General features: G+C 44.1%; 1 protein-coding gene across 3 annotated transcripts in view; it reads right to left on the reverse strand.

Annotated features, from left to right (window-relative positions):
- The window catches only part of EHMT2 (euchromatic histone lysine methyltransferase 2), a 1,701,692-nt gene that overhangs the window by 497,230 nt on the left and 1,188,785 nt on the right, over positions 1-15,677 (reverse strand). For all 3 annotated transcript variants that reach the window (XM_044083219.1, XM_044083218.1, XM_044083217.1), the window contains one exon: positions 12,114-12,268. In XM_044083219.1, the coding sequence (XP_043939154.1) occupies positions 12,114-12,268 (155 nt within the window). The remainder of the gene's footprint in view (positions 1-12,113; positions 12,269-15,677) is intronic.

The raw sequence follows: 15,677 nt of genomic DNA on the forward strand, positions 1-15,677 counted from the left end.
TCGCAGTGTGTATAATGCTATAAGCAAGTACTAGGATTTCACAGCGCCCTATTAGGTAAGCATTCTACAGCTTACCAGCTTTATAACACTGGAGAGTAGAGTCAACAAACAACCACAAAAAAACCCAAAAGCAGTTGAAAGTTTACAGTAGTACAATGGTTAGCTAAACATGTGGCTATGCAGACATTAGTTGTAACAGCACAAATAAATATTTATAATGATACCGCCATCATTAGAACATTTACAGGTTTAGATTAAGGTAACATTCAGCTTCTCAGTATGTAGCATATTTGGTGCTGTGCAAGGTAATATTTAAGAGGGAGACACAGTAGTAAAACCTACCGGAAGGCAAGTCAAGTAGCCCAACCGGAGGACCAGCACAGGGGGAGATGCAAACGCTTTCAAAAAGATTTAAAAATGGCGCCGTTATCTGTAACTGCTATAAGTAATATTCGGGGGGGGAGGTAGAGGGGATTGAGGCTGAAACTAGAAGGATGGGTATAGGTGTGAAGGGATCATGGGAAGGAGGAGGGCAAAAAGAGGAGAGTACAGCAAAGAATGTATCAGCCACTGCTGTTCAAACAACTGAGGCAAGAAATTATTCAGTGTAAATAACAGACTTAATGTTAGTCTGGGCTTAACCTCTAGCCTAGAATCCAAAATTGGAGACAAAGGCAGAAATGGCTGACAAATGAACCTTCACCAAAGAGTAAGGCACAACCATCAATGAGCAGCTCACAGAAGTATGAAAGAACCAATGGAACATCCAAAGGCAGAGGATCCAGGTTGTGTGAACGACACCAAATAAAAAACCTCTTCCACTTAGATAAGTAAAATTTTATAGTACTGGGTTTTTTAGCCTTCTGCAGAACCCTAAGCACATCCTCAAAAAAAGGTGTCTGAAAGGAATCAGAAGCCCATCACCCACAGAGTCAGACACAGAGTTGACAGATGTGTATGGATAAAAAATCTTTTGTCCTTTGGGAGTATGTCCACCCTGTGAGGTAACTTGTGATGACTGCCTTTAGCTAAATGCAGAAGAGGGAACCAACCCTGTCTTGGCCAAAAGGGAGTCACCAGCAAGATTTTTTGTTTGTTCTGCTGAATCCTGAGCAAGACTTTCTGAATGAGAGGAAAGGTGGGAAATGCATAAAGAAATATCACCCTCCAAGAAATGGAAAAGGCATCCACCTTCTACATTGCCCACCTGATCATGAAGGGATTCACATCCAGATCAGGAGAGGTCATTGTACCCCTGTACTCTTCACTTATCAGACCAATGATTGAGTATAACGCCCCATTCGGAATGTACCTTACCCGACACCTGCAGCAGTTGGAAAGACCCCAAAAGTTCCTCACCAAAAGGATAAAGGGGCTCAAACATATGTCATACGATGCCCGACTGAAGAAACTCCAGCTCTATTCAGTCGCATACCGTCTGCTCAGAGGTGATCTGTGCCCGACATACAAGGCCATGTCCAACCCGGAATTAATGGACATGCTCCACCTCAAAAAATCCAAATCCACCAGAGCCGCAAGAGACTTAAACCTCAACACGGATATAAATAGGACGTGCTGGAGGGACAGATTCATCACCCAGAGACTCCCTACACTATGGAACAGAATCCCAGTTCATGTGAGGCAGAGCCCCTCACTGACTCTGTTCAAGAGAAATCTAGACGAGTGGATGGGAGATCGTAGGTTTACCCCGGGAATCATCTCTGTATCACTGCTGGACAGAGGCACAGCAAATTAATGGGTATAGTATTCTCATCCTAAGGGGTGGTGAAAGCCACACACACTCTGGCTAGGCTTATAAATGCCCTAGGGCAGATAGCCTAGTATGAACCTATGAACCTATGAACCTTCCAAACCAGAGGTCCTGGGACACTGCCACAAAAAAATAAATAAATTAATTAAAAGAAGTTGTCTGTTCATGAGGGAGGAAAACAGATCTAGTTGAGGAGTACCCCACTGGTGGACAATGTCCAGAAACATGTCCCTGATCTGCTCAGATTGTCTGCCACAGAATTCTGACGGGAGGAGATATAAACTGCCTGAAGAGACACCTGGTACTGAAATGCCAGCTCCTAATGCATGAGAGCTAACCTGCATAGGAGGTATAACTTCATCCCCCATATTTGTTTACATACCAGAGAACTGTGGTGTTGTCTGTAAGCAGTTTTAGAGGTCCTGGATAGAAAAGAGAATGCGAAGCTTGAAGAGCTAAAATGAGACGTCGCATCTCTTTTATGTTAATATGGTCCACCTTTTGAGAAAGAGACCAAAGGCCCTGTACCTTCATGGAAGCAAAGGTTGCTCCCAATCCTAGGTTGGCGGTGTCTGTAAACAACTCTTGAGTGGGAAGAGAAGGATGCAGTCTGGCTCCAGGAACAGTATCTTTTCCACTTTTCAGCATAGGATTTTCTAGTACTAGGCCTCCTTGCCTCCAACATGACATCTAGCACCTGCTTACTGAGGGACGCTATTGGAGAGCTCAAGGAATTAGCCAGCCTGCAAGGTTTAGAGTTTGAAGCTGAGGGTGCAGAATCTGGCCCGCCTGCTGGGACAGCAGGAAAGGGGTCTTAGGCAGGTGCCATGGTTCCAGTAGTGTTATACTGCGCAAGAGGGGGTACCAGTGCTGGTGTGGCCAGTCTGGTGCAATCAATATTGCCTTTGGCTTGTCCTGTTTGATCTTTAGCAGAACCTTTGAGAGAAGAGGCAGAGGGGGAAAGGCATATACTGAGAGGCTTTCCCAGGTAAAGGACAGAGAATCCACTTTCCAGGCTTGACTGTGGGAAGCCCTTGTGCAGAATTTGTCCAATTGGTAGTTTTGAGGGGAGGCAAACAGGTCTACCTCTACAGTCCCCCATTTGTTCCTCAAGAGGTTGAATATTTTTGGTTCCAGTTTCCATTCGTGTGAATCCACGAGATTTGTGTTTAGGTCATCTGCCAGTGAATTTAGCTTGCCTGGTAGGAATTGAGCTTGCAGGTGCACTTGGTAGCTCAAGGCTGTGTTCCACAGTGCCATGACTAGTCTGCAGAGAGGGTACAAGTGGGTTCCCCTTGCTTATGTACCACATAACTGTGGTGTTGTCTGTCTTTACCAATAATTGTCCTGGAAGAATGCGGTCTTTGAAGGCTGTCAGGAAATTGTTTGATATGCAGGTGCATCTGTCTCGGGTTCCATTTGCCCTGAATGCACTGCCCTGCCAAGTGAGCCCCTCATGCATAGTCTGATGCGTCTGTTGTTAGGGTTTGAGCATCAGGGGGTAGAGTGAAAGGGAGCCCCTTGTTGTGGTAGCAGGCCTCTGCCCACCAAAGGAACTGTCTTTATACAAGAAATGATAGGAATCATTGATTCCAGGTCCTGAGAATGTTGACACCATAAGCTTTTTAGATACCATTGTAGTTTCCTCATATGCAGTCTTGCATATGGTATTAGTAGAATGCAAGAGGCCATGAACCCTAGGGCTTGCCGAATTTTCCTTGCAGACAGCTGGGTCTTTGTGGCCAATAGTTTGAAGAAGGTTGTCAAACTTGTTTCTCTGGAGTACGGAAAGCCATCTGGGAAGTTGTGTTCAAGCTTGCGCCCAGGAATACAATCTGTTGGCAGGGTACTAGGTGAGATTTCTTTTCGTTTATGGTGTACCCCAGAGAGGTTAGAAGTTTCTTTACGAATGCCAGATGATTTAATAGCAAGTCATGGCTTTCTGCATGAATCAGACAATCGTCCAAGTATGGGTATATTTGAATTTTTCTCTGCCTGCAAAATGCAATGGTTGGAGCTAGACATTTTGCGAATACCCTGGGCGCAGTAGATAAGCCAAAGGGAAGTGCAGAGAACTGATAGTGCATGGAGCCTGCCCTGAAGCGTAGGTATTTCCTGCAAGATTCCCTTATTGGAATGTGCAGGTTAGTTTTCTTTAAGTCTAAGGTTGCCAACCAGGCATCTTTGCCTAGCATAGGAAGCAGCTGTTGAGTGTTAGCATTTTGAATTTTGGGATTTCCAAAAAGGTGTTTAGAATAGAGATGTCCAGAATAGGATGCCAGGAGCTGTCTTTCCTGGGTACCAGGAAAAGTCTTGAATAAAAACATTGTCCCTTTTCTTCTGCTGGGACAGTTGGAATAGCCCTGATACTTAGAAGAGAGAGAATCTGCTGTTGGGCCTCTGCCCACTGATTTGGGGGTAGGTCTTGCCAACCGTTTGGGGTTGGTAGGGTGTGGAAGTGGAATCTGTATCCTTGGGAAACTATATTCAAAACCCATTTGTCCTGGGTAATGAGTTCCCAGTTTTTTACATACAGGGTGAGCTTTCCTCCTAAGGGAGCAGGCAGTTGAACAGAGCTTGGAAGGGATAAGGTTAAGTCATTGCGCCATTTTTCCATTGGGGGCGCCTTACTACTCCCTGTTTTGGAAGTGGGAGCCCCCCACTGCTTAGGCCTGTGCGTAGCCTGACACTGTAACCTAGCTGGTCTGCTGTTCCTGGGTTTGGACTGAGAAGGCTTGGAAGAAACTGGAAAGGACCAATGCCTACTAAATCTGGGAGGCTGTACTTGCAGGAAATCTAACAGTTTGCATAGATTTATCTTTTTCCTCCATCTTTTTGAGGACTTCTGCTTTGTTACCAAGCAGGTGGTCTTGGTTTAAGGGAGCATCCAGTAATTTAGCTTTAACATGATCTGGCAAGGTTTGCTCCTTAAGCCAAGCATGCCTTCTAAGTACATACCCAGTGACAGCAGCCCTGCAAGATGCTTCTAGACAGTCAAAACCACATTGCAAAGTATATTTACCAACTTGTTCTGCAGAATGCATTCTTCTTCTTCTTCTTCTTTCGGCTTTTTCCAGGGTTAGGGGTCGCCACAGCGAATCATCTGTCCGCTCATGATTGGCAGTGGAGTTTTACGGTGTCAAGTTGCCAGCCCGGCACCCAACTTCCACAGAAGGCACACATGCACGCACTCACACCTAGGGCCAATTTAGAGTGTCCAATCCACCTACATGTCTTTGGGATGTGGGAGGAAACCGGAGCATCCGGAGGAAACCCACGCGACCACAGGGAGGACATGCAGACTCTGCACAGAAGGCACCCCAGCCGAGAATCGAACCGGAGAACCTCTTGCTGTGAGGCGGCAACGCTAACCGCTGCACCACCGTGGCCACCCATTCTGCAGAATGCATTAAATCCTGTAATTCTTCGTGTTCAGCACAGTCGGGAATCAACATAATTTTCTGTTTAAGTAGTCCCATAATATGCTGCTGGTACTTTAACATAAGAAACTGGCAATTTAAAGCCCTAATGGCCAAAGTAGCAAAGGTGTATACCTTCTTACCCCATCTGTCCAAGGCTCTATAATCTCTATCAGAAGGGGTAGGATTTTTGGCAGCAGTAGCCTTAATGCCCTTTGGTCCTTGGGAAATGGTCTCTGGATCCGCAGTAAAATTCTTGAAGAGGAACTTGAGTGTCAGGCACTCTGTAAATACCAGTCAGGTTTTCTGGGAGCTGGAGGTAAAGTTTCTGGGAAAAGGCTGGATTCCAAGAAAGCATCATTTACAATGTCCAGAACAGGAGGGATAGCTAAAAGTCTGTGTTGAGGAAGGAGTAAGAATTCCCTAAGCCTCTTTTTGGAGTCAGAGTAATCCTGGCTTTCCCAGCGGAAATGCTCCCAAAGTGTGTGCAAGGATTCACCAAAAGAAAAATCTTCTGGAGGGGAAGCAGAAGGAATGGAATCCTCTGCATCAGAATCCTCATAGGTAGATCAGGGCAAATCCTGGTAATCAGAAGAAACAGAAATATCAGATTCCTGATCAGAAGAATAAGAAGGAAAATCAGTTCTAGGTCTCTTAGAGGGGGAAGGCTGTCTTCCCCTAATTAAGGCAATAAGGTCTTCAGCCATTCTAAGCATTTGTTTTTTAGGCATATGGGCCTGACCATGCAGTCTGGACATCGGTTTTCTAGGCGTGGTGCGAGTTTTAGGCCTGGATGAAGAAGATGGCGTTGGTTTAAAATGCAAGTCTGTAGGCCTGAATACACACCCTCAGACGTCGGTGCCTGCACAGCGGCTCCAGACCCATCCAAGGTAGACACATCCATAGGTTCCCATAGTCAAAGAAGCATCTCGCGGCATACCAGACTCCGAATGGGTCTCAGTAGAGGCCTGCGAATCTGAAGTAGCGGGTATCAGGGGCTGCAAAAGCACCTGAGTACCGGCGGACTGGCGACTAGCTTAACGGAAGAGTTGTCGGCAGTTTTGGACCTATGTGGTCTGTCTCTGTTTTTATCCTTACGTTTTTTCAAAATATCGGTAGTCGTATGGCTTACTGAAGCCATTTCGGAGTACGGCTACAGAGCACCAAAATAATTTGCTGCAAATATAGCCCGACGATGAATAGTTCGGGGGTTGAACAAGGCACAAAACCGACAGTGAGGGACGTTGTGGTCTGGGCCTAAGCAAGGAATGCAGTACAAAGGAAAATATTAAGTATTTGCTTTCCACAGGTAAGACCATTGTTAACTTTAAGTGACATCGGTTGGAACAAGAAAAAAGATCCCCAATGGGGTACTTATCTTTTTTTGAAGACTTCGATTCTGAAACTCGAAAACGAAAATTTCAGGAGTCAGCCAACCAGCACTTGTGAATTGCTTCTGCTTCGGGCACCGCATGGTAAGAAAGACTGACGTAATGGCGTCGGCTGCATGTTTTATACCCCTGATGACCTGCCGTCATAGAAGAAAAGACAGCATCTGGCGCAGGAATCCAAGACTCTGGTATTCAGCCCGGCTGAGGGCTACCTGCAGGCAGATAACCCAAATGTGATGACTGCAACAGTGAAACACGAAGAACATCCACAAACTCCAGTGGATGTGCATGCTGCATCCAAAATGATTCCAGGTACCACTAAAATTTCCTCACGTGAAGTTTGGCCAGAGGTAGCATGGGAATGGTGGATGTATGAAACCCAAGAGCCTGAGAAACTCCCTGGCTGTAACAGAAGGAAGAGGGAGAAGACTCAAAGTAAGAAATGAGAGACCGAACTTTTGGAGGGGGCAAAGATATCAGCATGATATCTGTCTGCAACCTGCATGCCAAGAAGTTGTGGTCCTGGGAGGGGGAAAAGAAAGGACTTTTTGAAATTTACTGTGAACCCCAACCTTTGCAGAAGAGAAACAGTGAACTGTATATTTCATTCCAGGTTTCTGGACAAGGAGCTAGAAAAAGCAGATCGTCCAAGTAAGGGTAAGCAGTAAGCAATGACAGCAGCAAGACATTTTGTGAATACGCTTGGGGCAGTGGAAAGACCAAAGGGCAAAGCTGAGAACTGAAAGTGTAAGGAAGCAATAGAGAAATGTAAACATTTCCTGTAAAGAGGATGAATGGGAACGTGAAGATGAGTATCCTTGATGTCCAGAGAGGCCATGTAAGCCTGAGGAAGAATAAGAGGAAAAGTACAGTTTTGTACCTACCATAAATGTAGATGTTCGAGTGCTAATACAGCTGCAGTAATCACAGATGGGTTTTCTGCAGTAGGAGCTCAAGGGAAGCCAATTTCCAAACAGACAATTTCAAAATGGATAGGCCACTGCATACGGTTTTGTTACTCCTTTCATGGCAAACCTGTTCCTACAGGCATCAGATCCCACTCCACAAGGGCCACAGCTACCTCTACAGCCTTCCTCAGAGGAGTCCCTACCAAAGATATTTTGGAGGCAGCCACTTGGAGTTCTGTGCATACCTTCACAAAACACTACCACTTGCCTTTATACTCCAAAACTAGAGCAGGCTTTGCCACTGCTGTGTTGCAGGGCATTCTGGCTGCTCCCAGTTCCACCTAGTGCCTACCACCCTGTGCGTAGCTTTGGGATTCTACCCATCTGTGATTACTGCAGCTGTATGCACGATGAACATAGTACAGTTTTGTACCTACCATAAATGTAGATGTTCGAGTGCTAATACAGCTGCAGTACAGGTTTCCCTCCCTCCTTCTCCTCTTGGTAAAGGCCTAGTGGCTAACACCTCCTCATACAACCTGATTGGGTTATCCTTCTATGGTGTATTTGCTTGCAACTACTGATTTTTGATTATATTGCATTGCTTGATTATATATATATAATTTATGTATCCTTCTGGGGGGCACCTGACATCTGGGGCAAGAAAGACTGAAGAAAATGGCGTCGGCTGTGTCTTATATACCCCTGTCGCACTGACGTCAGGAAAGAAAGCGACAACAACCGACGCCGGACCTGGACTTTGGAATTCGGCCGACCGAGGACCCGCCTGACGGCAGAAAACCCATCTGTGATTACTGCAGCTGTATGCACAATGAACATCAAGGTTTGCAAGGACAGCATGTGGAAGGTAGGAACTTTCAGAAAAGTATTGAGGTGAGACAGATCCAGAATGGGTCTCCATGAGCAGTCTTTCCTGAGTATGAGAAACATCCTGGAGTAAAACCCTCTTCCCCTGAGGGGCACAGGAACTTCTTGAATTGTTCCCTGATGAAGCAATTGCTGAAGCACCTGCGGAAATAGATGCAGTTGGTCTTGAGGTGGTTGTGGAATGCCCATGAATGGAGGATGAGTTTTCCAGACCATGAAGTACCCTTGTTTGACACTAGAAAGAATCCACGAGTCTCGAGTAACAGTTTCCCAAACTGGAAGAGACAGGGAAAGACGCTGAGAAAGAGGACAAAACTGACATGAGTGTGGTAGTCAGACTACCTGGCTTTCTGGAAAGGACTGCTTTGGGGCAGAAACTGGCTGACAGGGCTTAGACTGAAGAGCTCTCCTACCTCCTTTTTTAACTCTGGAAATGGGCAGGCAAGTTTTTCTAACAAAGGAAGTCTTTGAGGGATAATTCCTCTAAAATTTGGGGACAGACGAAACAAAGATATGTTCCAAGTCCTGTATTTCCTTGCCTCTCTCCTGCACAAGGATTTAAACAAGTCTGTAAGCTGCAGTCCCAAACAAAGCACTGTTGTTCTAAAGCAGCATCCATTAATTTTGCTTTGATATCATCTGGAAGTGGTTGAAGCCTCAATCATGAATACCTCTCCTAAGAACAGAGCCAGATGCAGCAGCCCTGGAAGATGCTTCTACTGCATCATAACTGCATTTAACAGATTGTTGAGCTGCCTGAGAAGAAGCTCCTAACAGAATTTTAACATCATAGTCTAACCTGCTTGAGAGCCTTGAGAAAGAAAAGCCAGAGCATGTTTGGTAATTTATAGCACGGAAAGCTAAGGTGCCAGAAGTATCAACTTTTTCCCCTGTTCTTTCCATAGTCTTGCTCTCTGTATCAGAAGGGAGAAGCTTTGTGGATGGTAACAGTCTGGACATTTTGTCAGAAGCAATGGAAACCACTGCAGGATCTGCTGAAGGACATCTGTAAAGAAATGTACAGACTTCTGGCACTTTACAAAACTGATCAGGCCTTTTAGGGGTAGGGGCCCGAGAATCTGGGGCCTTAAATGCTTAAGAAAAAGCATCCAAAAAGGCCGATAAGACTGGAGGTACAGCAAATTAGGAAGGAGAATCCATTTGTAAAAGATCATATCATTTTTTCTGCACATCTGAAACCAGGGAGCAGTCACAGTTTAAAAAAAAAAAAAAAAAAAAAAAAAATTTCCCTCGTTTTACCTAAGGTTTCCCCAAATGTGATCTCTTTCACTGGTGAACACAAACCTAGCCATAACAATTCCCTGGCTATTTCTTCCCACACTATTTACTTCCCTGGACCCCTATCTAGCAGGGCGACTGACGTGATCCCCGGGGTGAATTTCCTTTCTCCCATCCAATCGTCAAGGTTCCTTTTAAAGAGGGCCAAAGAGGCACTCTGCTTGACATGTATGGGCAGTCTATTTCAGAGTCTGGGGAGTCTCTGGGTCAGGAACCTATCCCTCCAGCATGTTTTGTTTATTGTGATGACAATGTTTAGATCCATGGAGTGTGTGGCTCTGAGGGACTGGGATTTCTTTAAGTGTAGCATGTCCAACAGCTCTGGGTTTGACATGGCCTTGTATGTTAAGCAGAGATCGCCTCTGAGTAGACAATATGCGACAGAGTATAGCTGGAGTTTTTTTTAATGCGGTCAGCATAGGGCATCTGGTTTAGGCCTGTGATTCTTTTAGTGAGGTATTTCTGCGGCCTTTCCAGTTGTTGCAGATGTCTTGAGAGGTACATACCAAACGGGACGTTCTATTCTATAATGGGTCTAATGAGGGATGAGTACAGTGGGACAATGACCACCTTTTTTCTGGATGAAAAGCCTTTAGTGATGAGGTGTGCCACATAGAAGGATTTCCTGACTGTTGTGGCGATGTGGTTATCGAAGGTGAGACCACTGTCCACCCGTGTCCCTAAGTCTCTTATCACACTTTTGGTGTTTAGTGTACTGCCACCTATGTGGTAATTCACGGGTACATGTTTTTTCCCCAAAGGGGATAACTATACATTTCTTGGCAGTGAGCTTGAGCCCATGGCTCTGGCACCAAGCATCTGTTTCTGTAAGGCCCTTTTGCAGAGTATCCACATCATTTGGGGATTCAATAATGGCTCCCAGTTTGCAGTCATCTGTGAACTTTGTTAGCCAGAGTCCCTTACTGTTTGGCCTGTACTTCTTAAAAGTAGATGGCAAACAAGAGCATATTCAAGGGGGATGGAATTTGAATGGAACAGGCCAAAGATTCACCCTCAGAAGAACCATCACCCTCAGATTACTCCAGCATCCTATCTCTCTCGAGTGGGGAAGAAATTAAAGCAAAAACGGGATCAGCTGAAAGAGTCTTAAGAGGCATGAGTGCATTATGCAAGCCTTTAGAAAAAGTTTTCCAATCTGATTATGGAGTCTTATGTGCAGAAATGTGCTTGGTTTTCTACTACTTTTTTTTACCTGACTTCAGCCTTATGGAAAGTGGAGGGACCTGACACAGGCCTGAACTAAATAACATTAGTTGAAACATCCACCCTGATGAGTATTTGAGGGATACCCCTAAGGTCTTCCACAATAATGAGTTTTGGTTCCCCCTGACTATCCGATGCATGGCCTTCCAAGGACATGCCTAAGGCAGATTCCTTGATGGCATCCAATGTGGTAACTGCCGAAGAACCCAAGCCAACCTCCAGACAGACCTTTGGTTCTTCATCGACCTTAAGAGAAAGACATCAGCGGTATTCAGGCCCTCGCTTCTTGACCTTTCTCTTCAAAACAGGCTCAAAAGAAGTCCCAGACATACTCTCCATAAAGTCCCTTAGCTAACTGCTTCAGTTGCTGATTTTCTAAATAAATCTTAAGGGATGAAAGACGTCCATCAGGGGTATTAGGGACAAAGGCCTGGCAAATACAGCAAGATGTATAATCGTGCATAGGCCCCAAACAAGAGAGAGACAGTTTGTGGCTAACCTTATATGGAATCTGTCTCCCACATTGGCACTTGCCTTTCCTGGATGACAAGAAATCCTCACAATAGAAAGCAGTTGCAAGAGGAAAAAGAAAAAACCCAACGGGGCACTTATCTGAAAAGCAGGCCAGCAGCAAATGACTTGGGCAAACATATCCAGCGATCGAAGATGGTGTTTGGACTGTGGCAGAGAAGTTCTGAGGATGACATGTGCGGATGTTGCTTTTATGACCAACATTCGCTTACGCCACTTGTGCAACACCTCAAATACTAGCAGTGCTTTAAAGGTCTTGTATACTAGCTGGACATTGGGTTGCGCAAAGCAGAGGATCCCTCTTGTAAAGAATACTGCAACATTAGAATAACTTTACAAAATCACAAAAGATAGTGGGCTCTTCATCTGACACAATCACAAAAGTTATTGAAGATGGTCCAGTGGCTAGACACTGCTGCTCAGCAACCAGGGAATATTAAATGGTAAACCTAAGCTTTCAAAGTAGCAAGTGGAAGAAAGAAAAGAAGTACCATGGTGATGCCCTCTTCTCCAAATTAAAAAAAAAATGTGGCTGAGAGGATTCTGTTTTGCACTAACCCAAATGTTACATTCCCACATCTAATGCCTTCCAGTATTGAAATTTCAGAATATATTGTAAGAATTTGAAGGTTAAGATTTCACTACCTGGAAATCCACAATCTGAGACAAACAAGCTACTCACATAACACACTCATGGAAGCTTTCTCTGGCAGCAATGTGAAGAGGGGTGTCTCCATGGTAGTTAACAGCATGCAGATTACACTTGGCATTCAGAAGAACCTCTGCAATTTCAGCACTCCCCGTAAAGGAAGCCCAGTGCAGGCAAATGTTGTGTTCCTGTTAACAGATAGAAATTAAGGTTACGGCAGCTGAGAACCTCTGTATAAAAGGCCATCTACATGCAGTCCAGAAACATTTACTTAAAACTCTTCTTTCCACTCACCCTGATGGCAACCTGCATTTCAAACAGTGCTTTGAAAAAGGAAAAAAAGTAAATTAGCACGATGGCATATCATGGGTCTGCTGACAAACTTAAACCACAAAACTAATAAAAGGAGAGGAAGTCTCTTACATCTGCTGAAAAAGGCTGCAAAATATCCAGTCAGTCCACCTGAGGATTAAAATAGACCTAAGCTAATGGAGGGAAGAAAAGTAAACTGGTACATCAAGTTTTTCCAATCAAATAAGTGGCTCATTTCCAACCTTTCGACTCTCGTGTTCCTGTAATAATTAATTACCGTTTATCCTTAAGCTTTCCTAACATTAATTATGAAGCAACCTCCATTATCCACTCTGATAAAGAATTACTTTGCTCCAGCACCATCTGATGGCAACATTTGCATCTTCAGCCATAATCATCCACATCATAGTTGCCAAGTCCACAGAATTCCCTTCCCCTATCCTTCCTAATTAATTCACTCCTCCCTGCCAAGGACCTAAGCCCCAGCCTCACATTCAAATTAGACACAAGTAGTTTTCCTCTCTTTCAAGTCCTACAATTCCCATCTTGTACACGCTTTACTCACAGTGTAATCCTCTGCAAGCTGCTGAACAACCCTCATGTCTGCAGCATTCCTCAATCCTTCTACTCTAAGCAGAACCTAGACTGGACAACACTCCAAGTATGGCCATACAAGTGATCGATAAACATACAGTTAAACAAGATTCTGTAGTCTCATTGTATCTTAAAAGCAACATTTCTTATGAAAACTTCATTTTACAGCATATAAAGAACCTGAACACAATACCCCGCCACCACAACCACATACAGGAAATAAACAAGTTATGTACTCACCATAAACTATGCATCTGTGTTATCCATTTTCATTCTTCAATTAATGGGTTCAGATCTAATCCTCGGATCAGATGGCCACATTACTCTAAATTCTAGGATCAGACTCTCAAGCTCTTCCCTTTACCCATAACGTCCCTGACCACTGAATTACCTAAGATCAAGTTTGCTGCTAATATATAACTTTCAAAACATAACTAGTGAAATTACTATAGAAATTATAAAGATAAGAGAAAATTAACAGAATAGGGGCACAAACAGTGTGGTTCCTAAGAAAAAAAAATTCCATCAGATCTCTCCCAAAGACATGGATGGGGGAAGGTGGGGAGGAAGCTGAGAAGAATGAAAATGGACAACACAGATGCAAAATTATGGTGAGTACATAACTTTTACATCAGATGCTGTCATTTTTATTTGTTCCTCAACAAATGGGACAGATTCCCCAGCTAAAAAAAAACTGGTTGGCCCTCATGGAAGGATGTCCCGGAGAACTGCAGAATCAAATGCAGTTCTGTTTCAGAAGATATCTAACTTGAGCATTAGACCATGTGGCAGCTGCACAAATATCATCAAAGGAGGCTCTGGGCCAAAAAGCAGCTGCAGTAGCCATTGGCCTAGTTGAGTGCGCCCTAGGCTGTCTTGGTCAGGTTAAACCTCCAGAAAAGTAAATATAAGAACTGTAACCTATAATGCATTTGTCTAGTGAAATCTTTGAAACAGGTGATCCTAGTTTGTTACTGGAAAAGGAAACAATTGGTCAGATTTTCTAAATTCTTTAGTCCTTTGAAGATAAAAATGAAGTTGCCTATGCACATTCAAATAAAGAAGCATATATTCTCCTTTATTGTCAAATTTAGGAAACAGTACAGGTAGGTTGATTACTTGATTAATGTTTGTTTCAGCGGCAACTTTAGGTAAGAAGGATGGGTTAATACACAAAGTAACCCTACATTTATGGAAAATCAAATAAGGTGGTTTTGCAGAAAATACTTAGAGTTCAGAGACTCGTCTCGCCGAAGTTATAGCCATAAGTAAAACTGTATTCTAAGAAAGAAATTTGAGATCTGCTTTAGCCAAGGGCTCAAAGGGTGATCACACTAAACTTAGACAGTAAGATCCCAGGGTGGAGTGGGATCCTTAATTGGAGGTTTAAGTAAAAAGGTACCTTTAAGAAATGCTTTGCACAGCTTTGATGAGGCTAAAGGGGAAGCACTGTGGAGGTTAGAGATGGCTGCCAGCTGAACTTTGATGGTGGAAAAACTTGCACCATTTTGAAAAATACAAGCAAGGAAATCTAAAACAGATGGAAGTGGAGCAGTGAAAGGGTTCAAGTCTCTGCTTTTCCAAAAAGAAAACCTCTTCCATTTACTCTTACAAATCTTTCTTGTAGAGGGCTTCTGGAATTAAAACAAATTTTGGTACAGCAGAATAAAAGCCTAGATTGTCTAGCCATCATTGGAACTGGAGAAACCATGCAGTTAATCTGAGGCCTGCAAAGTCTGGACGAGTCAACAGTGACAGATGTGAAAGGAAGTCTAGACTGAAAATGAGACCACAGACAATGGAACCACACTTGCCGAGGCCAGAAAGGGACAATGAAGATTACTTTGCTCTTCAACCAGAGTGCTTTCTGAAGGAATTTGAGAATTAGAGGTAGGGGAGGATAAGCATATAGGAGATCAGGGGGCCAAATTTGGACTACAGCATTTCTTGGTGATGGCCCCCTGAGGGGGTACTAGGGCAAAGAATCTGCTGCATTTGTTGCTGAGGGGAGAGGCAAAAAGATCGCAGTAAGGCTGAACCCACTTATGGAAAATCATATTTGCCATTGTTTTATTGAGAGACCATTCATGAAGCATCAGAAAGTACAGTTTTGTACCTACCATAAATGTAGATGTCCGATAGGTATGCATCTGCAGTCATAACATATGGGTTGTCCTGCCTCAGGCAGCCCTTCGGTCGGCCGGATTCCAAAGTCTGGGTCTGGCCTCGGCTGATGTCGCACTTCACCTGACGTCATAGCTCCTGGGGTATAAAGGCATCAGCCGACGCCATTTTCCTCAGTGTTTCTTGCCCCAGATGCCAGGTGCCCTCTAGGAAGGCTAAATTTGTATAAAAGTAGCAAATTTCAAACAGTAGAAATCAAAAAGTATATATACATATATACATACAAACAAATACACCATAATAGATTCCCCCAGCTAGCTAAGAGAGGGGTAAGTACCCTAGGAATACCACAGAGGGAAGGAGGGTGGGTAATCCTGACTGCAGATGCATACCTATCGGACATCTACATTTATGGTAGGTACAAAACTGTACTATGTCCTTCAAGGATGCATCTGCAGTCATAACATATGGGTAGAATACCATAGCCAAACTAGGGAGGAGGCACTAAGATAATGATGGTGTAGTTAAGATCCCTTGTAAAACAGCAGTTGCAAAACCTGCTCGGGA

The sequence above is a fragment of the Protopterus annectens genome, chromosome 9.part0 (assembly GCF_019279795.1).
Source record: "Protopterus annectens isolate FY-2018-M chromosome 9.part0, PAN1.0, whole genome shotgun sequence".
In the NCBI taxonomy this organism is placed as follows: domain Eukaryota; kingdom Metazoa; phylum Chordata; order Ceratodontiformes; family Protopteridae; genus Protopterus; species Protopterus annectens.